This window comes from Setaria viridis, chromosome 7 (assembly GCF_005286985.2).
Source record: "Setaria viridis chromosome 7, Setaria_viridis_v4.0, whole genome shotgun sequence".
NCBI lineage: Eukaryota > Viridiplantae > Streptophyta > Magnoliopsida > Poales > Poaceae > Setaria > Setaria viridis.
The window spans coordinates 18,217,903-18,244,183 of record NC_048269.2 but is presented as its reverse complement, the minus strand read 5'-3'; the positions used below and the strand labels follow the sequence as shown (position 1 = coordinate 18,244,183).

At 43.2% G+C, this 26,281-nt stretch overlaps 6 protein-coding genes and 1 pseudogene across 11 annotated transcripts; 3 read left to right on the top strand and 4 right to left on the bottom strand.

The window, feature by feature from the left end:
* The first annotated feature begins 117 nt into the window (after nucleotides 1-117).
* On the top strand, nucleotides 118-1,070 carry LOC117865357 (uncharacterized). Its single transcript, XM_034749543.2, has one exon. It carries the CDS (start codon nucleotides 321-323, stop codon nucleotides 726-728), a length of 408 nt encoding a protein of 135 aa, XP_034605434.1. The 5' UTR covers nucleotides 118-320; the 3' UTR covers nucleotides 729-1,070.
* Nucleotides 1,071-3,360: 2,290 nt separating this feature from the next.
* Nucleotides 3,361-7,376, bottom strand: LOC117862429 (phytochrome-associated serine/threonine-protein phosphatase-like; annotated as a pseudogene).
* On the bottom strand, nucleotides 7,020-14,045 carry LOC117862425 (general transcription and DNA repair factor IIH helicase/translocase subunit XPB2). 2 transcript variants are annotated; one of them, XM_034745900.2, is made up of 19 exons: nucleotides 13,909-14,045; nucleotides 13,701-13,817; nucleotides 13,411-13,579; nucleotides 12,347-12,569; nucleotides 12,205-12,261; nucleotides 11,734-11,874; nucleotides 11,577-11,657; nucleotides 10,964-11,051; nucleotides 10,140-10,477; nucleotides 9,967-10,042; nucleotides 9,688-9,881; nucleotides 9,201-9,364; nucleotides 9,055-9,127; nucleotides 8,852-8,965; nucleotides 8,247-8,327; nucleotides 8,051-8,110; nucleotides 7,830-7,913; nucleotides 7,595-7,737; nucleotides 7,020-7,496 (listed from the first exon to the last, which is right to left on the bottom strand). In XM_034745900.2, exons 1-19 carry the CDS (start codon nucleotides 13,922-13,924, stop codon nucleotides 7,418-7,420), a joined length of 2,298 nt encoding a protein of 765 aa, XP_034601791.1. In that variant the 5' UTR covers nucleotides 13,925-14,045; the 3' UTR covers nucleotides 7,020-7,417. The 2 variants fall into 2 exon arrangements, with proteins under 2 accessions (XP_034601791.1, XP_034601792.1); XM_034745901.2 differs by lacking the exons at nucleotides 13,701-13,817; nucleotides 13,909-14,045 and having other exon boundaries at nucleotides 13,452-13,561.
* A 285-nt stretch (nucleotides 14,046-14,330) lies between these two features.
* On the top strand, nucleotides 14,331-20,215 carry LOC117862426 (uncharacterized). The gene is made up of 14 exons (XM_034745902.2): nucleotides 14,331-14,407; nucleotides 15,185-15,209; nucleotides 15,303-15,401; nucleotides 15,536-15,555; nucleotides 15,901-15,965; nucleotides 16,451-16,520; nucleotides 16,770-16,830; nucleotides 16,989-17,042; nucleotides 17,219-17,372; nucleotides 17,517-17,613; nucleotides 17,932-18,041; nucleotides 19,276-19,382; nucleotides 19,695-19,805; nucleotides 19,916-20,215. The coding sequence occupies exons 1-14, from the start codon at nucleotides 14,346-14,348 to the stop codon at nucleotides 20,030-20,032; spliced, it is 1,152 nt and encodes a 383-aa protein (XP_034601793.1). The 5' UTR covers nucleotides 14,331-14,345; the 3' UTR covers nucleotides 20,033-20,215.
* A 296-nt stretch (nucleotides 20,216-20,511) lies between these two features.
* On the bottom strand, nucleotides 20,512-22,294 carry LOC117862428 (reticulon-like protein B9). 2 transcript variants are annotated; one of them, XM_072295191.1, is made up of 6 exons: nucleotides 22,102-22,294; nucleotides 21,858-21,890; nucleotides 21,568-21,748; nucleotides 21,333-21,474; nucleotides 21,073-21,142; nucleotides 20,512-20,974 (listed from the first exon to the last, which is right to left on the bottom strand). In XM_072295191.1, the coding sequence occupies exons 1-6, from the start codon at nucleotides 22,163-22,165 to the stop codon at nucleotides 20,808-20,810; spliced, it is 657 nt and encodes a 218-aa protein (XP_072151292.1). In that variant the 5' UTR covers nucleotides 22,166-22,294; the 3' UTR covers nucleotides 20,512-20,807. The 2 variants fall into 2 exon arrangements, with proteins under 2 accessions (XP_072151292.1, XP_034601794.1); XM_034745903.2 differs by having other exon boundaries at nucleotides 21,568-22,294.
* A 191-nt stretch (nucleotides 22,295-22,485) lies between these two features.
* On the bottom strand, nucleotides 22,486-26,140 carry LOC117862430 (protein MHF2 homolog). 4 transcript variants are annotated; one of them, XM_034745905.1, is made up of 6 exons: nucleotides 25,991-26,140; nucleotides 25,796-25,879; nucleotides 25,656-25,695; nucleotides 23,640-23,693; nucleotides 23,444-23,548; nucleotides 22,486-23,217 (listed from the first exon to the last, which is right to left on the bottom strand). In XM_034745905.1, exons 1-5 carry the CDS (start codon nucleotides 26,042-26,044, stop codon nucleotides 23,445-23,447), a joined length of 336 nt encoding a protein of 111 aa, XP_034601796.1. In that variant the 5' UTR covers nucleotides 26,045-26,140; the 3' UTR covers nucleotides 22,486-23,217; nucleotide 23,444. The 4 variants fall into 4 exon arrangements, with proteins under 4 accessions (XP_034601796.1, XP_034601799.1, XP_034601800.1 ...); XM_034745908.1 differs by having other exon boundaries at nucleotides 22,486-23,196; XM_034745909.1 differs by having other exon boundaries at nucleotides 22,486-23,150.
* On the top strand, nucleotides 22,799-23,399 carry LOC117862431 (non-specific lipid-transfer protein 2). Its single transcript, XM_034745911.2, has one exon. It carries the CDS (start codon nucleotides 22,799-22,801, stop codon nucleotides 23,087-23,089), a length of 291 nt encoding a protein of 96 aa, XP_034601802.1. The 3' UTR covers nucleotides 23,090-23,399.
* Nucleotides 26,141-26,281: the final 141 nt, after the last annotated feature.

Below are 26,281 nucleotides of genomic sequence, written 5' to 3'. Positions count from 1 at the left end.
GCCGAGTGACTAATTCCAATCAAATTTATATCCATCTTTTTTACTTGAAATTTAAATCTTTGAAATTTAAATCTTCTCCCAGAGAGATATGATGTGACAGACAGGAAGCCTGGCCTACATGACAGGGGTTCCTAATTTAAAAGCGAAGCAACAGACAGCAGCGCAACAGAGAGAGCGAAGAGAGAGAGCCCCTCTCTCCCACGACCCCCACGCCTCGTAAGCGAATCCCCCGCGCCGGAAGCCAAAGCAAGCCACGGCCGCCGCGGGGAGTCGGGAAGGGAGAAGCAACTAAGCAAGCGAGCGCGGAGGGCCGGAGGGGCATGACGCGAAGGAAGAAGGCGGCGGCCGAGGTCCCCGCGAAGAAGCGGCCGGGAGGAGGGCCCGGGCCCGGCGCGTCCCCGGCGGCGCCGCCCGCGGACCCCACCGCCGGGAGCCGCGCGGCGGTGGCGGAGTGCGCGGCGGCGTGCTGCGTGCTCTGCGCGTGCCTGCCCGTGGCCGTGCTCTGCTGCGTGGCGCGCGCGCCGCTCCGCGTCGCGAGGCGGTGCTGCGGCAGGTGGAGGCGGCGGCCCCGGCGGCGGCTCGCGCCGGGGGGATCGTCGTCGTTCTCGGACGCCGAGGTCGGGGAGTTCCTGCGGGGCGGCGCCGGCAGGCGGGCAATGGGGCGGGAGGAGGACCGGGCCCCGGCTCGGTCGCGGTCGCCGCGTGCGCGTGGAGGCCGGACATCCTAGCAGCCGCAGCCGGCGCGTCTACCGCCGCCGCCGCGGCGCCGCCTCGGGATCGGAGGAGGTAGCGTCAAGTTAGTCAGTTACTGACATCCCCCCCCCCCCACCCCACCCACACACACACAATTTTTTTTTGCTCTGCAATTTTGCCCACAACCAGAGCATCTGCCATGCCAAGTAGGATATGCTGCTGTTTCGATTTGCTCCTTCGCGGCTCTGTTTAGCTCGTCCAGAAAAAAAAATGATTTCTGGCGAAACCGGATCGTTCGTTCCATCACGCCGATCTTACAAGGCCAAGTGTACAGGTGCATTTCTCTCTTTTCTTTTCTACATACATGGTTCGATCAATCATCGAGAGCTGCATTATCATTTGCATCTCCCATCATTCTGCGAAAGAAAACTAGAAAATCGAAACACAGCGTTATTTTCTGCTGTTGAGAAGTGGACTGGTGAGGTATCGATCCGTTGCCGGTCAAACATACGTATGGGTGCATTCATTTGAAAAAAAATAAATACTCCCTCCATCCCAAATTATAAGTTGACTTTTTTGGTACATCCACTTTGTTATACATCTAGACATATTGTTATATCTATATACATAGCAAAGTGAGGGGGCGTTTTCTTCCGATGACTTATTTTTAGCACGTGTCACATCGAATGTTTAGATACTAATTAGGAGTATTAAACGTAGACTATTTACAAAACTCATTACATAAGTGGAGGCTAAACGGCGAGCCGAATCTATTAAGCCTAATTAATCCATCATTAGCAAATGTTTACTGTAGCAACACATTGTCAAATCATGGACTAATTAGGCTTAATAGATTCATCTCGCCGTTTAGCCTCGATTTATGTAATGGGTTTTGTAAATAGTCTACGCTTAATACTCCTAATTAGTATCTAAACATTTGATGTGACGGTGCTAAAAATAAGTCAGTGGAAGAAAACGGAGCCTGAATGTATCAAAAAAATCAAAGCGACTTATAATTTGGGATGGAGGGAGCACGTGCATTCAAGGGAGTTATTACAAACACGGTGAGATTTGAATCCGTTTTTTTTCAAACAAAAGTTCAAAGACCACTAGCGGTATTAAATGAAGTGGGGAGTAAAGACAGTACGGGCCACCTGAACGATCATGAAAATTGGGAAAAGGAACAAGCACAGCACAGCCTCCGCCTGCCAAAAGATGCCCGCAGGCTCCACCGATTTAGCAGTCTGTTGTTGTTCGACCTGCCGTGGGGCACGGGCTCGCACTCGCACTCGCACTCGCACTCGCACTCGCACCGTCGCACGAGAAGTCGAGCACACGAGACAGGACACGACCTGACACCTGACATGCACGGCGAAGCTTTGTTTAACCGAGGGGAGCCCCGGTCACGTGAGGACGACGACGATCTGAGGCCGCGGCACGGCGCGCGCCGTCCAAACCCAAAAGCTGCCCGGGTGGGCGGGGAGGGCAGCGAATCACGGGTACATCTAACCGAGAGCAAGGAAAAAAAAGAGACGGCGGCCGGAGGACGATGCAAACGGCGATCGCTGTCGGGCGCCGGTGACGCGGCTCGGTGCCCACCCCAAGGCGGCGCTCGTGCGCATCGCGTGCGGTCACTGAGAAGTGAGATTCGTTCGCGCCGGTGGGCGGGCGAGGGAGGAGACAGGCAGCGGAGGGCATGCCTTCTCCGCTCCGTTGGAGAGCGGGCAGGTGGGCGACACGCCGTGCGCCCGTAAAGCCCGTAACCCCCGCCGTGCGGCGCAGGCATCTTGATCTGCTCGTGGCCTCTGCCGCGCAGCAAACCCGCGCCCTGCTTGGTCACTGGCCGATGGTGAGCAGATACTTGGTATGTATGCTGGATGCTACACTTGGATGTTTGGATACTAGGTGTTAAACTTTAGCAATGTCACATCGGATGTTCGGATGCTAATTAGGAGGACTAAATATGAGCTAATTATAAAACTAATTGCAGAATCTCTATGCTAATTCGCGAGACAAATCTATTAAGCCTAATTAATTCATCATTAGCAAATGGTTAATGTAGCACCACATTGTCAAATCATAGACTAATTAGGTTTAATAGATTCGTCTCGCGAATTAAACTCCATCTGTGTAATTAATTTTGTAATTAGTATATGTTTAATATTCCTAATTAGCATCCAAACACTCGATGTGACAGGTACTAAACTATTATAAAACTAATGCAGAATCTCTATGCTAATTCGCGAGATAAATCTATTAAGCCTAATTAATCCATCATTAGCAAATGGTTAATGTAGCACCACATTGTCAAATTATGGACTAATTAGGTTTAATAGATTCGTCTCGCGAATTAAACTCCATCTGTGTAATTAATTTTGTAATTAGCCTATATTTAATATTCCTAATTAGCATTCAAACACCCGATGTGACAGGTGCTAAACTTTAGCAGGAGTATCCAAACGGGACTTTACAATCGTCGCAACTGTTGCTTTCATGCGCAACCCGGTGATGAATTCGGTTCCGCGTGTCTCACGTTAAACGCTTGCAAATAAGATTAGGAGTGGTTTATCACGCAGAATCAAACTGCATTACCGAATAAATACCTGGTGCTATCCAACCAAGAATATATGCCAGGAAGTGCGCACACGAGATGTTTACAAGAAAAATATCTTACTAGGCGAGTGCAAACTAAAAGGAAAATATCACATCAGAAATAAAATAAACAGGCAGCAGAAACATTTCTGTTGCGCAACGCATGCGCGGTCCACGATGATAAATAGCACGTGAAATAAATCAAGAACAAAACTTGACGGTGTCACTGAAGGGATACAGTAACATGACTCCCGATGGTCTATGTACATGTGGTTAAAAGAAAATGGAGAAATCAAATGCATCATATTGCACTATGATCTGAACCTACAACAACAAACACCTCTGGTTGATCTTTTAGCCCTTACAGATTTAAACGTTTGACTTCTAAAATTGTACAATTGAAGTCAGAGGAAATATGGGACTGCGGTCCTTGGGCCTCGCATCTGGTTGTTCTCCTCTGTCTCCGTGAAGAACTTGACGTCTCTTTCCTGGCAACAGAAAAGTATACAGCATTGATCAGCATCAGCTACATCTCATTACACTTTGGTTTAAGTTAAGCAAAGCGCAGTGGAGCATAACATGCCAACCACCATGCAGTCGTAAACAAGATACACGACAATTGGTGATGCAAAACTAGGAGCAATCAGATGTTAATGCGAAAAAGAATCAGAGGTCTGCTGGTACTTGTTGACAAAAGCGAGCAGACTTTGCCTTTTCATGGCAACTTGGACCCCTCTTCCTCAGCCAAGACAAACCCACATGCATAACTGTTGCTGATGAACCACTAAACCACAAAGTCTGCTTGATTCCCCAAAAAAGCATGGTTGATGCAGAAAGACAACAATTTGCTTATTTCATTGACGGTCCAACTGAAACCCTGCCCCTATTCAAAAGACTATGATTTATTCCTTATTTTCCAGCCCCTGCCTATCAGCTATCACTAGCAAGCATAGAAAATGTCTTAACAAAAACTTGGTGAGTTGCAGAACAAAGGAGAGACCCCACCTAGATGTACGTAACATTCACTTGTATAACCACTTCACTAAGTAAAGATCTAAAAATATTGGCCAGAAACACCGGTTGCTTTTCTGTTGCCCATTCACATGTACAAAAACTGCTTGTGTATATGCACAATAAAACATGCTGAAGATTGAGCTGAACTTATTGTATGAATTTACTCAAGAGTAATCAGGTATGCAGAAGACTTCAAGCAAACTCTTCTAAACGAAACAACATATCATCTTTTCATCAAAGCTTAGTATGGAAGCTACATTGCCACATCTGTAGCAATAATTAGGTGCAGATCACACCTGGAAAGAAATAGTACAAACAAAGCATCATAAACAATTCAAATGTAATAATTCAGTCATGCTGAAATAAAAAAAAATAGAAACTACTAATATGATGCTACCAGTATCTCGAGTGACAATCTATGTGGGAATAAGAACTAACAGTCACAAGGCCCTTCTCCTGAAACATGTACTTTAAGCTTTCCCGCACCAGCTGGCGAGCTCGGCAAACTAGCTCGATACCGTTAACAAAGTTGAACTGCATAGCAAAAAGTGGCATTTACAAGGACTGAATAGAAGGGCGATTCGGAATAATAAAATAACAAGAAAGATTGTATGCACACCTCTGCTGTGACTCGTGATCCGAACAGCCAACCTGCACCACGGGGACTAACAGCCCATGTCTCTATCTCTTCAGGGTCACTCCACATAAGATCACAGAAAGGACCTTCGTGGGGAATTTCACAATTGCGATCAATTGTTCGTATCTAGTGATAAAAGATAATCAAATGTTTAATCTCATCGAAACATTTATTCATAAAAAGCAACAGAATCATGTACTCTACTATTCTTCAGAAAACAAGTCAGAAATGCTAAGGCCAAATCAACCCCAGAATCAGATACTCTACCATTCTTCACAAAAATGAGTCATCAATGCTAAGGGCCAGTTACTTTCCAGTTCATTGATGATAACCATTCTTACTGTACAATTAGCACCACCAGTTCATTGATGATAACTGTTCTTACTCCTGAAGGAAATTATATAGCAAACATTTTTTAAAAAAAAGAGTTAGCACAACCAGCTGAAAAAAGAACAGAGAAATCACTGAAAATAATATATATAAACTGTTCGCTCATTCAAAAGTTCTAGCAGACATGCACTGAAACATTAATTTTGCATCATTGGTGACAATGGAAATTTCAAATAGTTGTAATCATTTCATCCTTTCATAGACCAAGTAAAATATATTTCTACTTCACATATTTTCACTAAGTATGGCATACCTACAAGACAGGAAATATGGAAGCTATAAACATCTATGGACCGATGAGTATAATAACTATAAGAAAGCCACAGAAGAAAAGTCACGAACCTGATCAATGGTGCGTACATCAGGAGAAAGACCGCCATGAACACAGAGGACCTGAATTCAGCATATAATTTAAGTATGACTTGTCCCAAATAACATGAACTGACAATCTGCAAATTCTTTGCCCAGAGGAACTTACTTATCCATTAATGATTGCTGAAAGCGTACGGTAATAAAAAACATCAGTGCAGTACCGCCATGCATTGGCATTCCCATACTTTCACTGGCACTCATCATAGAAACCATACACCTAAAGACAAGTCACAATAATATTAGCATGCCTGCATGCTAAATAAGCATTTCATGTGTATCCAGCTATTTGTGGTACCAAATGGATACAAACATGCGATGTATGTTACAAGCTAAAATATATAGCCATATGAAATCAAAATGAGGGAAGAAGGGGGATATTGCAAAAATTTCTAATTAATATACTTGGGACGAATGCATACATGATACATCACAGGAGAAAAAGAATCCTAAGGGCTAGTGCCAATATAATGGGGTTTTCATTTTCATTATAGGGTGTCATGTCAGTATGGCGAATACATTATCACTGCTAAGGGTGAGGCCCGCCCTTGGTTATTGGCGCCGCCTCGATCGCGGCCGGGGGCGGGCGGCGAGAGGGGAACGAGGAGCGAGGGGAGGGGACAGGAGGCGAGGTTGTGATTTGCGCCTGGCTTTTTGGGCGGCTGGCTGGCTGGGCTGGAGTGAGGGCAAATCGAAGAGCGTCTTGGCTGGCTCGCTCACAGCCTCGTGCTTGCGACTGCACGAGACGACGGGGTCGCGAATTGGATGGGAGACTCGTCAGCAATTTCCGTTTTCTTCTTTGCAATTTTGTTTTGGAGTATATATAAGCGGAACGCATGTATATCTGCTGATAAACTTGCGTTTCGACGGATTCTCGGAAAAGATTTGTAAAACTTCAGAAACTGTAAATGTATAATAAACATTACTCCACTATATGTTTTGTATTGAAAACAATTTTATTAGACTATTACTTTATTATACACCTCTTAGTTATATCTAATAGAAAATAGCGGCCAAAGTGACGATATCGTCCAAAATGTTGTTCCTAAAGTTCGGTGGTGTATCTGACATGAAGCCATTCCAGTTATTTGATGGATTTGACGGGGCAAGGGTGGACGGTAGTCAACCGTTTGATACATGTTTATCTTGAGAATTTAAATAATGTCATATGCAGGCCTCATTTCTATTTAAGGGCAGAAAGAAGGAAATTAAGCATATTAGGAAAGTTGCACCATCAAAATTGAACAAACGTTGCAATGCTCATGAACAATAATCACAAGACATCAAACTGGTAACCATTGACCATACTGCATCATACACAGGATTGTAAAATTTAAATTTCTTTGGAGTTAAAATATTAAGGCCAGCGCCAGGTCGTTCAGCATCGCTAATGACGCGTTGCAGCTTTAGCGTGCTTATAGCTCAATGTGCACACAAGCCTTACACAATATTTACATTTTTCAAGAAGACATACATCCTCGTTTGCGAACAGAAAGCAGCAGGCGTAAGCCAAAGACCAAAATTGTCCTCGATATAATTGCTCAGAAACCTTGCTCAAAACGAGGGAAATTGCTAGTACGGTTGCCCTAACAGAAAGTGACAGCTTTGCATAACCTGGCTTCTCTGTTAAAACCAACGACATTTTCATGCCAAGCAAGAAGGTTCTCATGAACCAGGTCATTGTCAGCAAAGCATAACAGGCTACACAACTTCTCTGGCATCCTACTGGTAGCGCTTCTTAAACAGATGATGCCTCTTTGATGGGTCCTTGGGTTTCTTCGGAGCACCCTTCCCCTTCGTGCTGGAAGAACAGGACACAGGCGATGTGCATCCAGTTAACGATGAGGTTGGATATGGCACCAAATAAAAAAACAGAGGAAGAGTGGATAGATGCAGCACCTGTATTCCAAGTAAACCCTTCCACCGGCTCCAGAAAAGGCACTCATCGATCCGGCAGAGCGACGAGCTTTCAGAAGAGCCTTGCCATCAGAGTCTTCTTCCAAATGCTCAACGCCAATCATGTCATCCCCTGCATTCAGCACCTGTTGGAAGTGGTGAATGGGGCATCTGCACAGTCAGTAACAACCAACAAGGGAACTATGACCTACAACCAATGGGGTACAGAAATGCCCACCTTGCCCAGAAGCTCAAGCTGTTCATCAAGCGTGTAATAGCTCAGATTAGGTCCTTCTTCAGGTGGCGGCAAACTAGTGATAACCTGGCAAGTACAATATTTCATCACTAAAATGTGCCAAAAGAACAATCTCAGCAGGTGCGGGCAGCTGCACGTACTATGGGTAAGAGTCAAATTACAGTATAATTCTTTACAACTTAAGAATGCTCCAGAGGCCATACCTTGAAGCTATATCCCTGGTCAATAAGAAACTGCTGCCTTTTTGTTGAGTAGTACATCTCCTGCATCAGCAAAAAAGAATGTCATCCTGATATACTGAAGATAATTTACAGGGCTGTCATAACATATATGCATGCTGGTGTTTCCAGTAAAAAAAGGGGGAAATAATGAGGAAATGAGTAATCCAGTGAGACTAACCTGTGTGTCGGTTGACACTAGAGAATAGAAAAAAGCATTGTATTCTTCTTTTCCTCCAGCCATCCTATCTTGATGCTTACCCTGAGGTCACAATAATTTACAAGAGATTTAATGAGAATACACAATTCATGATATTCATTATAGGACTGTTGCAGTTTAGATCTAAGTCTTCCAAATAATTTATGTATCACTTTATCCCCAATCTATTGGCCACATCAAAGTGACTCTCATAACTATAAGCTGAAACCGAAATCCAGGTTGGTAGCCCCACACTGGTAAATAGGATAGTGTGCAAATAAACAACCTATGTGCAACTACTACAAATACAAGGTCAGCAGGAGTGACAATTTAGTCACAAGCTTTGCCACAGCACAACAGCAATATGTTATGTTGGATGTCAATCAAAATTTATAACGTTGAAGTTTACTGTGTTAAAAGAATTTCACCATAATGTGTAATTTATGATGACTTCTAAATGTCCAGAATAATTTTGAGTGTCAAAAGGAACAGAAACATCCACACAGAATAATTTTGAATGCCAAAGGATCAAGTGCAGCAATTACAGCCAGCTTGTATGTAAAATGAAACAAATGGTCCAATAGTACCTTTGCCCTGAGAATACGTCCCAGACGCTGAGCTTCTTGACGCCTTGAACCAGCATGAGATGATATTTGTATGATAACATTAGCTTCTGGGATATCAATCGAGTTATCACCAACCTAACAGGAAATAGCATATAGTCACCAACATTGCTGACAGTAAGTTGATTTGAAATACATATTTAATATTAGATAGTCAGTAATCACACCTTTGAAAGGAAAATTGTATTGACTTCTGGACTGTTCTTGAATTGGTAGAGAATTCTTGTCCTCTCCGCATGGCTGAATGTGATTCAAAGATAAATAAGCGCAAACTAGAGGAAACTAGGTAACATCTGCATAAATGTAAAGTCACCTTGTGGCACCATAAATCATTGGCTTGCGGAGTTTCATTGCATAAGCTGTTAGTGCAAATAGATTGTCAGCAAACACAATTATCTTGTCTCCACGTTGTTGCTCATGGAATCGAATCAGGAACTCACAAGCCCTGAACTTGTTTGGATTCATGACATAAAGTACCTGGCATGTAAGGGCAGTAAGATGTGATCCTCAAAACATAAGTTAGCTTCCAGGAAGACGAGAATGAAATTAAAGAAAATGGAATTCCAATCAGTGAAAATTCATATATGTACTGTTGTCAAAAGTATAAGAGTGGTATGTCTTGTTGGAGGTGAATAGCTAAAGGAAACAAATGAAGTCGACTATTGCATAGAGGGAAAGGTACAATGGGAATAAAATAAAGCAATAGTGGAAACTGGAATACATGAATTTGCAATCTGGAAGGACAAAAACTTATATAAATTCTCTGCAGGAACCTATGACAAACTTCAATATGGGTTCACCTGCTTCTTCTTTGAATTTTCCTTCTTCAAATATTCAGCAAAGAACTCTTTGGTCATGGGACACCATACTTCTGCACACTGCACATTTGCAATAAATCCACCTTTCACTAAATCCAACCAATTCGCTTCATACAGTTTTGGTCCAATTAGAAAATTCAAATCGGTAATGCGTTCGTCCTCTCTCACAAGGGTAGCTGTGGTAATTTTAATATAATGAGTTTATGATACGTCATAAAAGCAAACAGTGAAACCATGCAGGATTATATGATGGAGACGTACCAGTAAGACCAAGCTTGCAGTGAGATTTAGTGATGCTGATGACTTTTCTAAACATATGTGCAGGGACAACGTGAACCTGAATAGAAAAGGAGACAAAAGTGACACTGCATTATACTTTATTAAGACATGGAAGAATAAAACCCCAATGATCAGATTATAATAGACCAGCCCACCTCATCCATTAGAAGCAAGCCCCACTCTCTGTTTCGGATTTCTTCAATAATCTTCTCTGAGTCTTCAGACCGTTTACCACCAAATGCAACCATGTTATATGTAGTCACAACCACACCTGCCATCCCTCTAAATTTCTCCTTGTTATCAGATGTAAAACGACTAATGTGGTCATCTTTTATAGTTGACCAAAGCTTGAACTGAAATGCCCATTGATCTACGGAGACAGCATTTGTGGCCAAACATAGACAACTTTTCTTAATACGGCAGGCTGCAGATACACCAACCAAGGATTTGCCAGCACCACAAGGTAGCACAATAATGCCTGACCTTGCTCGTCCTGCATAATTACAAATTAAATCAAATTAGAAAAGCTAGCATTCACTGCATACAAGTATCACAAATTGTTTACTCCATGCAAAAGCCAAAAACTTCTACAATGGAAAGATTAATAAATGACCCAAGGGAACAAAATCACTAGCTAAAAAGAGCAAGGAGAATTTGGTTTACATCCTGAGTAAACACATATTTTGCTATCAGTTAAAAATTTGCAACATCTTCACTTAGTATTCGCAACATTAAACAATACTGGACACCTTATTAAACAAGGCATTGCAAGACCATTGCACAGAGAAGGCACATTTACTTTCATTTCGGACCTGGCTGCAAATCAGAATGTGCAATCGGATAAGAGACCAATACTGGGCTTTCGATGCTAATCACTGGGAAATTCTTCAGCCCAAACTTCGTGGCCATCAATAGCTCTCTAACAGAGTACCAACTGTTTGAAACTCAATTCTACATAAGCTTTACATGATGAACTTACCGTTTCCAAACATCTTGCTGAGACTCTTTTCTTGATATGGCCTGGGTCGTGCTTGCGGCTTTAGCTCCATGTCCAAATCTGGGTTTACCTACAATTAAAATTGAAGAGGAACTAAGTTAAACTTTAGATCCATGAGCAGCTTTGTGTTAAAAATACTTTCACATATTATAACTTCATTAGATTCTAAATCATATCACAATAAAATTCAGTAGTAAAAGTAGTGTTTCCAAGATTATGTTCATGTCCAAAATTGCCACTTTTCTATGACCAGAGGGAGTAACGTTTTCTATTGATGCAAGTTCATCTACATTCCATTAGCAGGGATCAATCCCACCCCTTGACCCTTGTATTATTTGACGTAGAGCTAAGGTGGTTTGAAATTTCTCCTACCCTTTCATTTGACTTATTTTCTTTGATGCATATGTGCATCTATCACATTCCTTTGACCTGGGCCAACCCCAATTTTTGCATTCTCCAACAAGAGGTACTGTGGTTTGCAATTTATCCCATCCTTTTGGTCTAAACTTTTCAGCATTATGATCATTGTTTATCGATGAAAAAAGAACAGAAAAACAATATGCATTAGCTGTTCCCTGAGAAAAGACAAGCTTACAGTGTCATTTCTGAAATCATACTCCTCCAGCATGGGGTAGTTCAATGCATTTGGCAAGCACCGTTGCTTGACGTTCTCAACCTGTGTGAGATAAATGGAACATCAGTCCCTCAATAACTTTAGTGGTTCCCAACCTTCAGTAGAAATGAAAAAATACCTGAGAGGGATCAATCTCAAAAGAATGTGTTTCCTTGTCTTCAGTTGCAGCAGCCAAGTCCATTCCATTTAACAACTCTTCATGGCCACTAGCTTGTCCAGATGTTTTGCTAATAGTAAATGAAGATGCACCAAGGGAATCCTGAAGGAAAATTAGAATAGATTCATACGACGTTGAGAAGCAAACAACTAAGTTAAATGGATAGCTGGTTTAATGTAGACAAATTAGCAGGAAAACAACTTTTATCACACAAAGGCTAGTGAGGTAGGTAACAAACTTTTCCTAAGCTGCAATGGTTTCAAATGTCCAATATGATTACACACCCAATAAGTTGAGAACCAATTACTCAAAACCAGAAAGAAAACAAAAAAACTGATGACATGAACAAAATTGACATTTCCACAGTGTGCAAATTCTCCTCTACCTGACACTAACTTCAGCTTGATATTATACATCCAAAGTAAATAATACCTCAGGAGATATCCTAGCTTTTGATATAACATCATCGTTCAGGAGGTTACTCAATACCTGCACAAGAGATGCCACAGTTCCCTCAACAAAGAAAAGCGATAGAGCTATCAGAATTCTTTATACAAAGGTCAAGTGATATGACCTCAGGAAATGGAGACTCAACAAAATATCGATTCTTCTTCAAGACAAGCTTCACTTTGCCGTAGTTAGCAGTTGATCCGTGGATGAAGTCAATTATTTCACGAGGCAACTTAGTCTTAGAGAGTTTACTCAAGACACTAATAATAGTGCTTGTCTCAAGTCCTACTGAGACCGCAGCATACAATGAGTGGGGAGTTAGATTGTACTCATGCATAGATTCTGGCCTGCACAACAAAAAAAAGGTTGAATTTTCAGAAAGAAAAGTTGGAAACCTTCATTGAATATATTCAAGCATTTAACGCATAAATTCATTTCAATATCCAGAGCACCATGGTAGCTCAGATACAGTTACAATTTAGCTTACTATTGTTGCTGACTTGCTGTTTCTTTGAAGTAACAAGCTCAGGATATCTCTAACACACCATTCAATCCTCAAAACTAAGCAAGTCCTAGTAATTATTACCTAGGAAACAAGGGTAAACATCTCGCATAACTTTGGTCAAGTTTAGATAGTGTTCAAATAATATTTGTTTATTCCAAATCCACTCACGAACAAATAGCACCAGAAGCAACAAAACTCTGGAAAATGCCATAGCTACATTCAGCATAGCCTTAAAACCTAAAGATCCATGTAACCATGCTTAATTAAATTGAGCAAGCACCACTGTATTTCTCCCTCCCAATTCTTAGCATATGTATCCCTCCAACCAATTTCACACAAATTCCTTCAAATGACATCATGTTGACTCTTATGTCGGGTTTTGAATGGAATGCAAAATCGCAAGTCAAGAAATCCTGTCTTGTAAATATTCAAAATTCATCTCCTGGTCCAAGACATCCAAAGACAGACTTGCGGCTAGTGTGTTAACAATGTGTTCTGGATTTACCAGACCAATCCTATCCAAAGCACGGACATCTTACTGCAGCCCTAATTCATGCTATCAGAACTCCATGGAGAAATCAACGGCTCCAATTCAGGTTGTGAGCCATCTGGGTACAGCCATGACAACTCTGATTTAAAGGTGCAGCTGGTGGTATTCAAGTATGGAACTGATTAAAGCGGACCTGCACACAGGTTCAGCAATAGCGATAAGGAAATCGTATGCCTGCTTGTAGAGCGGCGAGAAGGTCTCGAGGAAGATGCGTCCGTCCGCGCACGCCCAGAGGGGCCGGTTCGCGTGATCCGGCTTCAACTCGAGCTTCGTGAAATCCCTCTTCTTCACCTCCGTATTCGCTGCAATAGAACAAAGACATCCACCCCCAAATCCCTCAAATCGATCAGAAGTTCAGAAGAAACCCCACAGATTTGGGGATGGTTCGCGGATTTAGGAGGGGATCAAGCGCGCGGTGGGTACCGTCAAGGGCATCGTCGTCGAAGTCATCGGCGTAGTCGAACTCGGCGCTCTCGTCCACCAGGGCCGCCTTCGACGGGGCCGAGGACTTGTGCCGCTTCGGCGCGCGGTGGCGATCGCCTGCGGGGTAGAAGAGAGGGGAACGACGTCAACGCGAGAGGTGTACGAGGGCGTTCGTGGAGGAGACGGGGGTTTAGGGCCGCCGCCTCACCGTCGCCGCCGGCCATGGCTGGGGCTGAGGAGGAGGTGGCGCCGCTAGTGGTCGGTGCGAGTCGATGTCGGAGAGGACGACGGAAGGCTGTGGCGGTGCGAAGGCGATTCAGCCAGCAATGCGGTCTGCGAACTGCGATTGTTGCGGTTTCGAGACCCCTACGTGGGCTTTGAAGGGTTCGGTGGAGTAGTTGCGGGCCAGGGCGGCACGTGCGGGAACCGACATTGGGCTGTGGGCCTGACCACCTGGTGTCGGTTGCGTAGGCCGTTGCGTAAACGGGTTCTGAGGGATCCGGCCCACAGCAGAGTTTTTTTTTTCTACATCTACAGGAGGGAACTCTTCCTTAAAAAAAAAACAGGAGGGGAACCGGACAAAATCCCCGCGTCGTCTCGTCCCGTAGCAGCTCGCCCAAGCCAACGGCGTCCACCGGGATCGCGATGGAGAGCTGCGTCCGCGCGGTGGTGGAGGCCATCCACTCCTTTCGCTCCCAGGCGATCATCTAACGGGACGTTTGGTTGCCTCCATCAGCCCTCAGTCAGACTCTGCCGATGCAAGATTTTCTATTTATTTGGTTTGCGTATCTGCTCGGTCAGACTCCGAGCGTGCAAGATTCCCTCCGTAGTCAGGCTCTGCTGGTGCAAGGAAATCGGCCGTTTCTGCCGGGCTAGGCTCGCGTGGCGTAGGTATTAGCCATCTAAAGACGTTATTAATACATTTATTAGCACATATTAAATGATATTAACATATTTTGATTAATATTAAGTAGTAATAAGATAAACTAAGAGCTATGAGATAATAGTTTCCCCGTAACAAATGTCATTACGATGATTATTTATATATTTTCATCTCATGCAACCCGTCCTTATCCGAGCAAACAAACAGCTTCTCGGGAGAGCCTGGCCTGTGCGAGCAGGCGACCACCATGCTCCTGTATGCAATGGGCTTGGCTCTGGGGAGCCACGTGAGCTGGCGCGAACTAGGCTAGACTCCTCTAGGGCCTTGTTTAGTTGCCCAACTTTGGGGTGTCAAAATTCCTATAGCGACACTGTAGCGTTTCGTTTGTATTGTGAATTATTGTCCAAATATTGACTAATTATGCTCAAAAGATTCGTCTCGCAAAGTACAACAAAACTGTGCAATTAGTTTTTGATTTCGTCTACATTCAGTACTCCATGCATGTACCGCAAGTTTGATGTGATGGAAATCTTCTTTTTGCATAGTGTTAAAGTTGGGATTTTGAAGTGACCTAAACATGGACTAGGCAACCAAACGGGCCCTACCTCGCCGGCGGCGCATCTCAGGTATCCGTACCAGCACCTCCTGGCCCCGCGCGCTGTAATTTTCCCGTCAAATCGGCCATATTCCCAACTGCCCGGCACCCCCATTCGGCGCAGGCGCTCGGCTGGCTCCTGTCCGTGCGCGGCGCGTCGGGCACCGTCCTCGAGGTCGTCGTGCCCTCCTCCAGGGCCTCCATGGCGCAGCTCCTTGGCAAGGTAACGGAATCGGCACTCCCGAAACACTCTGCGCGTCCACTTGCGAACCCACAGTCAAACAACTACTCAGATGTTATTGGCTTATTCCTGACGCCTGACGGTACTGTTTGCACTGACCGTGCTTTGATGGTCAGATGGCCTTGCAATTCAGGGTGTTTGATCTATAGGACCTCCTAAAATTTATGTCACATCGAATATTTGGAGGCTAATTAGGAGGACTAAATATAAGCTAATTATAAAACTAATTACACAGATGGAGGCTAATTCACGAGACGAATCTATTAAGCCTAATTAATCCATCATTAGCACATGTTTACTGTAGCATCACATTGTCAAATCATGAACTAATTAGGCTTAATAGATTCATCTCGCAAATTAGTCTCCATCTGTGCAATTGGTTTTGTAATTAGTCTATATTTAATACTCCTAATTAGTATCTAAACATTCGATGTGACAGAAATTTTAGGAGGGACTAAAGAAACAAATACCCCCTCAACAGCAAGCAGGCTGCAGAGGACATGTCACTGGCCGCGTACAACCGAACACTCAAGCTTTCTGGGCCAGGTCTGTGTGACTTAGGATGTGTTTGGATACTACGTGCTAAATTTTAGCAGTGTCACATCGGATGTTCGGATGTTAAGTAGAAGGACTAAACATGAGCTAATTACAAAACTAATTGCATAGATGGAGTCTAATTCGCAAGACGAATCTATTAAACCTAATTAATCTATCATTAGCAAATGGTTACTGTAGCACCACATTGTCAAATCATGGACTAATTAGGTTTAATAGATTCATCTCGCAAATTAGACTCTATCTGTGCAACTAGTTTTGTAATTAGCCTATATTTAATACTCCTAATTAGTATCAAACATCCGATGTGACGGGTGCTAAACTTTAGCACCCTGCATCCAAACAGGTCCTTACTTTACTTCGCAATACTTGATCATTCTGCACATGACTATGTAGCTTGCAGAATTGCATATTTGCACCTAACATCATCTATCCTTGCTGTAAATTTTGAAGTAATTGATTGGGGGTATGCATAGGTCTCCAAGTTATGGGTGTTGGATTTACAGGGTCACTGGCAAGCTCACGTCCAAAACATGGTGACCACAGGTATGCCTTGCAACTAGCCCACTTCACCAAGTTAGAGCAGTGGTCGTGCTAGAATCTTGACTTAGCATGTGAATTGTGATACGATACGACCATAGGAGCCTGAGCACATGATTTATGGCACAAAATTCTCATCTTTCGAGGAATCAGGGGGGGTCTTTATCTTTTTGCTGTTATGATAACATCTATAAGTTTGTTAATCCTCTTTCTTGAGTGTCCACTATATGACATTTGGTTCTCGTTTTGAAATAGGTTTTATGTGTCAACGTGGACTCACAATTGCCTCAGGACATCACATGTTACCTTGTCAAAGGTACAACTGTACAAGCACTGTTGTTCCTTCTTACACTTTAATAAATTGACGCTACTTCTTAGTCTTTTTAGAACTTGTTAGCAGAATAGAAAATAGCAGCAATCCACTATTATTTATTAAATTGTGTTGCCTCATGCTACCATAATCTTTCTTCCCAGGGTTTACGGAGCAGAGAGGAAGAAGACGAGGTTTCAAGCTGTTTTTTGCTTAAGGTTTGTTGCACCTCACTAGATGATATGTTCTCATTGGTAATATTGATCAAGTTGAACATCATAAGTTTGTAACCAACAAATATAAGCAACCAATCCTCATCATGTCAGGATTGGCCAATCTTATGATAATTGGCATTCTCGGAGGTAGCACTCATTTTTAAGAGTACGCATTGTAGGCAATAGCAGATACCTGCAGAGTATCTGCAACTATTCAGTCAGGCATTCAAGAACCTGAACTTCCAGAAGAAAGCACGGAACAATTTGATGAAGATCAAGAGCTCCAACAAGTCATTGATGGGCAAGTTTGCATGAAAGTCTATCACTTTCCCGGTATATTTTAGCACTTGGAGTTGCTATGTTTTTCATTCTAGAATTTCTTCCATTTTCATTCTTGAATCATAGTGTCCTTGGTCGTTGTTAGTTCTATTGTTTCTACAACTCTTCCATCTCTGACACTGTTCTTCTTTAATGTAGCTCCAGTGGAAACGAACTTCAATAGGAAAGTAATTCTACCTGGTTCATTCAACCCCTTGCATGAGGGCCACCTTAAGCTGTTGGAAGTTGCATCAAGGTTTGATTTACTCCTGGAGAAGCTGTGAATAAATAGAAACATTTCTACTTTTGGATTTGGGCATGTTAAAGACTAGCAAGGGAAAACAAAAACCAAAAATGGCAAAGTGGAAATGTGAAAATGATTTGTCACAGAAAATTACTTGTCAAGAGAAGGTTTGCTATGTTTTGACAATTGGCATGTGGCTCCACAACACTATTTCCATATAGCTGTTTTTGTACCCAAGATATTGGATCGTCCACTTCTGTTTTTTTCCTTGTTTTATCTTAGAAGAAAGAGTAAATTGCCTGATATTTTTAATGGATCCACTTGTTGTAGCATGTATGATGATGGGCTTCCATTCTTTGAGATATCAGCAATCAATGCCGATAAACCTCCACTATCTATTGCAGAAATTAAGAGGCGTGTTGAGCAATTTAGAAAAGCAGGTATGGCCCAGCATCATGTACAATTATGTGCCATGACTTCGATTTTGCAATAACCCTAGGACTCTGATCGGATTGCCATGCCAAATGTGGTTCAGTTTGCGGTTACAGAGAACTGGAGTCTTGTTTACCATTCATTCAGGTGGGTTGCGGGCTTGTTTGTTTGGGCTTTCCAGCAGTTTTCCACCCTAAGAAGCCGAAAGCTCAAACAAACGGCCAGCTTCTGGGCTGAGCTTTTCGAAAGCCAAAAGCCCACAAAAACTATGATTACATGGAAAGCCCAGAAGCAGGGAAATGTGAGCTTTCCGTAGCTTTCAACGTCTTTCCTCAGCTCCATCTCCGTCTCGTCCTGCCGCCGGCACCACCTCGCCGCCGACCCTACCCTACCCTGCCACTGCCTCGCCGCCGACCCGCCCCGTCCCGCCCTGCCGCGACCCGCCCTGCCCCGCCGCCGCCTCCTACTCCAGTGCCTCAGCCTCTCCTCCGAGCCGCCGCCGCCGCAGCAGCCCCACTCGCCGTGCCGCTCGCCTCGCTCGCCATCCCCTTCGGTGTCTCCCCCAGCCTCGCCTCCGCCTGCCGCCGAGGAGCCTAGATCCGGCAGGCTCGGGAAGCCGCTGCAGGGGAGCTCCTCCACTCCAAATCTCCCCCGTCGGTGCAGCACCCCTCCTCCCCACCAAATCTCGCCCGCCGCCAAATCCGACCGGCATCCAAGGTTGAAGAAAAGTCTGACATGGGGACCTCACAGAACAGACACTCCATCCCTCCATTCCAAAAGCTAGGTTGCCAAACGGTGTTAGCTTTCGGAAAGCCACCCTTCCAGGGAGTAAAAGCCAAAAGCCAGCTTTCTAGAAAGCTTGGAAAGCTAAAGCTCAAACAAACAAGGCCTAAAAATGATTTCGCGGGAGCTCTTTACATAAGTGTCCAGTAGTGTTTTTCCTAAGTTTTTGTTTATATTACCATTGTACTCCCTTCGTTTTTAAATATATGACATTTAAGACAAGTTAGTTAGTTCATTTTGTTATCTAGTTAGCTTGTCCTAAACGTCATATATTTAAAACCAAAGGGAGGATAAAATAGTGATTGACAACCTGGGCAACCAATTGTTGGTTGCTGAAAGTCTGTTTAATTGCTCACCGATTATTTACTGCTTTTGAGGTTCAAGCTGCTCTTTTTCAGAACTTAACAGGGATGGGATTTGCTGGGGGAAACTCACCCTGTTGTTCTCTTTCTGTTACAGGGAAGAATGTGATAATATCTAACCAACCATACTTCTATAAGAAAGCGGAGCTTTTCCCAGGAAGTGCTTTTATAATTGGTGCAGACACTGCAGCTAGACTTGTTAATGTAAGAAGTTCGACAGTCATGATAAAACTACCTACCAGTTTAGTTTGTTTCCTTTCTGAAAGGATGTTTTAGGTTTTGGATTCAATGATTTTATGTTTATTAGAAAATAATATGCAACCCAAATACCCAATGTTCGAGTAGCAATTTGCAGTTTCTTTCATCTTTTTAGTTTCTTATCAGCACACTTTGTACTTACTTTTGAGCATAAATTGTGGTATTACCTTCAGTGACAGAGTTTACTCGTTACTGTGTAAGTAAAATTGACAATTGGATATTTTGTTGTTGATACTGAATGAAGTTTATTCATTGCAGCCCAAGTATTATGGGGGAGATTACAATAGAATGCTGGAGATACTTCTCGAATGTAAAAGCACAGGTACCATTTTTCTTGTTGGTGGTCGAATGATTGAAGGAGTTTTCAAGGTATAAATTTAACTTGATGTTTTCTTTACACACTTTTTTTTGGGTGTGGGGAGAAGGAAGTGGGGGAGGGATCATCTGAAACAATATACACTACTTGTTTTGTTTCGAAGGCCCTTGAGGATTTAGTCATTCCAGAAGAGCTGAGCGACATGTTCATTTCCATACCAGAGGAAAAATTTCGCATGGATATTTCATCTACTGAATTAAGGAAAAGCCAAGGTCTCTGATGTTTTAGACATGGTCATATTCCAGATTCAAGTTGACTCTCCACGGTACACAAACATTTAAGGTACAAATGGATCTTTGCAAATAAATCATGCAATGTTTGATGCCTCGAGAATTCCTCGTGTATGTTAGTTAAATGGAAAAATTAGCAACAGGACACTGATCCTTAGATGTAGGACATTGAAATGCATTTTCTATGCTGTAGGACACTAGTTTCTTTGCTGCAGAGCCCCGCCTAGTGTCTTGTAGCCAATAATTTTTTTTCCAGTATATCCCACAGCATATACCAAGAATGAAGAGTAAAACACATAACACTAGCGTTTCACATGTTAGAAGACAATGAATGATGAATGTCATGTAATCATGTTTATATTCCTTTTTTCCCTAGACGATTAGGCAATCTTAGCTATTTGTCTTGCTGAATCCATATTGGATGCTCTTTTTTCATGTGCTGTACTTATACAAACCCATGGCGTCAGAGTTGAAAGAGAAAACACCACTCAATTCTTATTAATGATCTGCTTTGTTGAGATTACAACATTATAGTTCATTTCATATTGATTGTGAAGTCTTGAAAATATGCTTGTATCCATGCATTGATAGGTACATTTGAATGTTGACAGTCTGAATTCTCCAGGCTCAGTTGAAGCTACTTCTTGCTTTTCTGGTTCACGCACCTTTGTACAAATTACAATAGGACCATTTTCGCTGGAAGCAATCAAATGATAGGTCATTCCCTTTCGAGGGAATTATTGATGTATCTTCAGGGAGTATATCTTATATAGGTTTTGACTTGACAGGGCCTCTTGCTATTTTGTTGAGCAAATTGGAATCAATCCTCTTATAGAACCTCTTGATGTCTTCACTACCTCTTGCAGCTAGATGGTCCACCTCTGTCTCATATCTTTGGTACAATGCTGGCAAAGTGTGAGCACACAAAAATCCTGCGGAAGTAAGTTGTTCAGATTGTTAAATGTATTATAGCAATTGGTTTGTATGATCTTTGTGTGTTCATCTTGTTTAAAATTACCGCGGTACTCACCGAGATATAGTAGACTTGTGAAGCTGTAAGAACTTCCAATCTCAGACAATATTAGCAGTGAAAAGATCACCTTAATATTTGAAACAGCATATTGTTAGTCTAAGGTTAAAGTGTTGTAAATTGCCCAAAAACACTATAAAAGTGATGAAAAATATAAATTCAAAAATATCACACGTGGATCTTGGCATATATCTTGACACTGGAAAAACTGTGACATGGTTTTTGTTATGAAGGTAGGAGAGTTATTGATTGTTATGTACCAAGAGGAATTTCTTCAGATCCTTTCCACATGCAATGTCATAAAGAGCAGCAGCAGTGTATGCCAGTTTGTAATGGATGGTCTGTGCTATATGTCGGAAGGCATGCTCAGAGACGATGACTTCTGGGATTCTTGGAGGGGGTCTGCTATGAAAATTTGGTTAGTTGAGAATTGCTTCTCGTGCCTTTGTGTCACATTTGAATTTCGATAAACCTCCAGAAGAAACAAAGACATACATGTTCAAGAGCGGCGTGGCATTCGACCAAATGAAGACCACGAGCATGGCCAAGATGACAATCTGGGAAAGGAGCGGGATTACGTTGTATTCAACCACTTCTAACAGGTACCAGATCAACGTGGCCCCGAGGAGCACACCTGCAGATAAGTTCCTGTCCTTCCACAGCAGAATGTCCGCCACTGCGAGGGGCAAACAACGCAATCCATGAACACATGGATTCAGACAGAAACTTTGGTAATTCAAATGATGCAAGTTAATTGTCCAGAAAGAAAGGAAGAGTAGCATTACCTTTTCCTCCGCCAAGAAGCCTATGAATTGACTAGGGGTGGTAATGGATCATGGCCCTCATGCCTCCTTCACAATACAACTCAGCTCTATATATTTTTATATATTTTTAGTTCAAAATCATATATTATTATCCAACTTAGCCCTATTTATTTTTAGTTCAAAATTATATACTATTATAGCTCGATCCTCGTGAAGCCCGATCCTTAAATTTGTTAGGCTAAATTAGAGGGTCTTTGCCACCGGTTGTGCCTATGGAATGGACCACCCACTCGTCCATTGCCGTGATCGTTAGGAAAATGAGGATGCATGGCTCTCTGAGTTTTTGACGATTAATCTCGTCTTGGTTTGTCTGATCGGTCTGTTGCAGAAAGGGCGTCTTTATATGCCCCCAAAAAGCTACTCCCTCCGTTCCAAATTATAGGTCGTTTTGATTTTATTAGATTCATAAACTTTATTATGCACTTAGACATACCCTATGTCTAGATGCATAATAATATCTATGTATCTAGAAAAGCCAAAACAACCTATAATTTGGAACGGAGGGAGTAGTATAATTTTTATCTCAAGGGGGCGTAGATTGAGAAGAAAAGGATAGCTAGATCTGCAGGGATTGAACCATCGAGAGGAATAAACGAATGCGCGGCAAGTTTGCGTCAACCAGATGCTTTGCCTCAGTATGTGCACAGTACCTTAGCCTCGTCAGAAACTCAGAATCGTGATGGCAGGCAGCCCTCTATCAGGCGTGCTTCACCTAACGTGCACTGCGCTCGGTTGCGCACGCTCACACCGTGACTCACCTGCTGCGTGCTACACTACACTGCTACCGGGCGCCGGCCTACAAAAGCTGCGAGCAACTCTGCCCACTGGACGCTGCAGCTCCTGACGACTTCTCGTGGCCTCCCAGTCCCAGTCCAGCGAAAACCCCACCTGCGATCGTCGGGATGAGGCCGGCCGTCTTCCTCCTCGTCGCGGTGGTGGTGAGCCTCCTCGCCAGCCGCGCCGCGGCCGACTTCTCGGCGCTGGCGCCGTGCGACGTGATGCAGCTGAGCCCGTGTGCGAGCGCGTTCACGGGGAAGGGTTCCCCGACGCCCGCCTGCTGCGCCAGGCTCAAGTCCCACGGGCCCAACTGCCTTTGCCGGTATAAGGACGACGCCAACCTGAAGCGCCTCGTCGACACCAGACACAAGCGGAGGGTGTTCACCGCCTGCAAGGTGCCCGTGCCCAGCTGCTAGTAGCTCTCTAGCTCTCCGTCCGCGGCGCGCGCGGGTCGCGAGCCCCTGATCGCGGTAGCTGCTGAAGCGTAGGTGCCGGGTGGTCAGAGTCGGCTAGCACAAAGGCTCTGAAATAAAATGAAGACGAACTTTGGCACACGAAGAAACGGTAAGTTAGGATGGTTTCAGGTTTATGTCGAATAAAGTTGGGCTTGCCATATCTGTTTACTTGTTTGTTCCGATTGCTTAATGTTCTTAGTTACTGGATGTAGCAGAAGTTGAAAAACTCATGTCACTAATGTCAATTAGGAATCTCTATCCTTCTATGCCAGACGTCTGCTCGAATAAATGGATTCGAAAGCCCTATGGGGGTACCTCAAAAGTCCAAGAGCAGTTGCGGCAATACACGCTCTAGATGGGTGGGTTCGATAACAGTAGCGTCCTCCGCTTCAGCGATAAAAGCAGAACGTTGAATAGCCTCTGCACGAGAAATTCCTGAGTTAAAATTACAGAAAATTGCTGCTGCTACATGCTAGCGTGAGGTTACGCAGCATTTTTCAGAGGTGCAAACCTGTAACGAATATGCGCAGAAGTTCACAGCTGACTTTAAGTGCGCTTGCATTGGCTGTCAGGTGAACACATCATGTCAGCACATCATGAGCAATACACAATAAGGTTGCAGCAAAGTTACTTTCAACTGTATGGTGTGGTGTCCAGCTGAACCATAAGGGCGAAAGTAATCGAATCAAATACAGCTTTCGAGCTCTTTCCAGTGCTAATGCTTGATCCCTTACAAAAAAAAAAATCCAGTCCCACTTTTCAATAATGAAAACCATCTGTTCACTTAATTTTCTTTTTTTGTCTTAGTGACACTCTTATCCCAAGCTAGTACCAGAACTAAGCCACTAAATCAGCCATAACAAAGACGGAAAGATCTAAAGTTTAAAGCAGGTTTTAACATCATACCTGGGAACCTTTCACTGTCTAGTTCCAATCTAGACAGAAACCAGAAGATTAAAAAAAACACTAATGAGGCATCAATACATAACTTACGTGTCAGTAGTTTAGTTTGCTCAGACAGCCTCGAACACTTGAGGCATGTAGGTGTGATTATTCAGATCAATACATAACGAACAAGATCAAATTGTTTTAGCCATTTCATATAGTTATTGCCAAATAAAATGATATTATCTCTCCTTTAGCAATAAAGCTTACACTCAAAAGTCAGAACACTGAAGCCATCTACTTGAACAGAAAACAGGTGCTAAGCTGAAATAACTTCTAGGTGCTAGGTGACCAAGATAAGTGTTTACTGCTATAACTACTAATCCGTAATCATTGAATATATCATAAAACCTGTTAAGTGCCTGCCTTGCTATACTGAAACCAGCTAGAAATGGATCTGTGCAGCCCCCTTGAATAATTTCAACCACAAATTTCATCTGGTAGACATTTATTACTGTTTTTTTAATGTCAAATGTTACTTGTTCTCAATGCTATAATAGGTACTCCCTCCATTTTAAAATGTACGGCGTGTTTTGGTTCATTGGGACAAGACTTTGAACATCTTAACATATCATTTATATTATACAAACTCATATTCATAAGAAAGTACTTTTCAGTTTTCAATAAGAGTCTAATAACATCAATTTTGCATCACAAAAGCTGCTTACTAATAGAGTAATTATTGGTCAAAGGGTTGTCCTAATGAAACAAAATATGCCTTACATTTTGAAATGGAGGGAGTGTGCAATATGCACATCTCTATGTAGCCAGATAAAAGTTTAAGCACCAATTTTGTTTTGCTCAGTATTTGCGTTAAGTTTATGTAAGGGGAGTAGAGGGCACATTAGATAGTCGTGAACCACTGGCTGGGTTTCCACTGATGCCATTCGACTGCACCAAAGACTAAGGCATGCATTCACTAGAAGCCATTTCCAGTGCTAATGCTTGATCCCTTGAAAAAACAGAAATCCAGCCCCACTGTTTTCATTAAGAAAACCACCTGTTCACCAAAGTTTTTATCTTAATGATACTCTTACCCCCAAGTTACTACCAGAACTAAGCCACTAAGACAGCCATAACAAAGACAGAAATATCCCAAAGTTAAAAGCCAGTTTTAGCATGGTACCTGGGAACCTTTTTTTTTTGGAGGTAAATACAGTAGGGGAGGCCCCTACTGTGTTAAATATATTAAAATAGAGTTAAAAAAAACTGTACAGAAAGAAAGAAAAGAGGTTAGAACAGATTCAGAAAGAACTTTTAACTGAATTTGTCTAGTGGACATATATTACTGATTGCTAATGCGATAATATGTATGCACATCCCTATGTAGGCAACAAAAATTTAAGCGCCAATTTTGCTTTGTAGTCTTAACAGTCTATTAGTCTACGCAAGAAGGTGGGGGCTGGGGAACATTGGCTGATGGGTTTCTGTGCAAACAGATGCCATTTGACTGCACTAAAGACCAACACATGCTTTCTACAAGCTATTTCATCCTTTTATCCTAATGTTCGACAAGTGTCCTCATAATGTAACAAATCCTTGCCACTAGTAAAAGAAAAAGGAAAATAAAAGACTCACTTACCAGTTGTACTCCTGTTTCTCCTCGAGGTCTCCGGAGCAGGCTGCAAGAAAACAAAAGCACGCTCGTCAGTAGAAGAGGGGGAAATGGGCGGTCCAGAAAAATTTCTGAACACCTAGGTTTCGGCTGGACCCATGAATCACCTCGACGTCGATGTCCTCGTTGCCACCGGCACCCTTCTCCGCCCGCCGCCTCCACACCAGCTTGAAGATGGCGTGAATCAGGTCCTGCTCAAATCCCCCAAAAATAGGTTACAGCTCCCAGCAGAACCTGAATTTCAGCGGAAAGAAAAATCGGAGGAGGGAGGTTCGGTTGTGGTCAGGGGCAGATGAACTCACCGGATCGAATGTCTCGGCAGCGCGCGAGTTTCCGACGGTCGCATCTTTGTCCATGGCGGCTTGCAGCTTCGCTGGGACTGCTCGACCGCCGCCTCCACTGGTGACTGACCCACTAGCGCTCGAGTAGGAGTTGGGCTTACATCGCTACGACGGCCTTATAAGCTACGACGGCCACGTAGCTCTGCAACGGGCCTCCATAGAGTGGCCTTTTCAGGCCCATACGGTCGTGAATGTCGAACGTGCCGCGGAAATGCCGCCTGTGAGGCTGTGATGTGATGATGGACAGAGCAG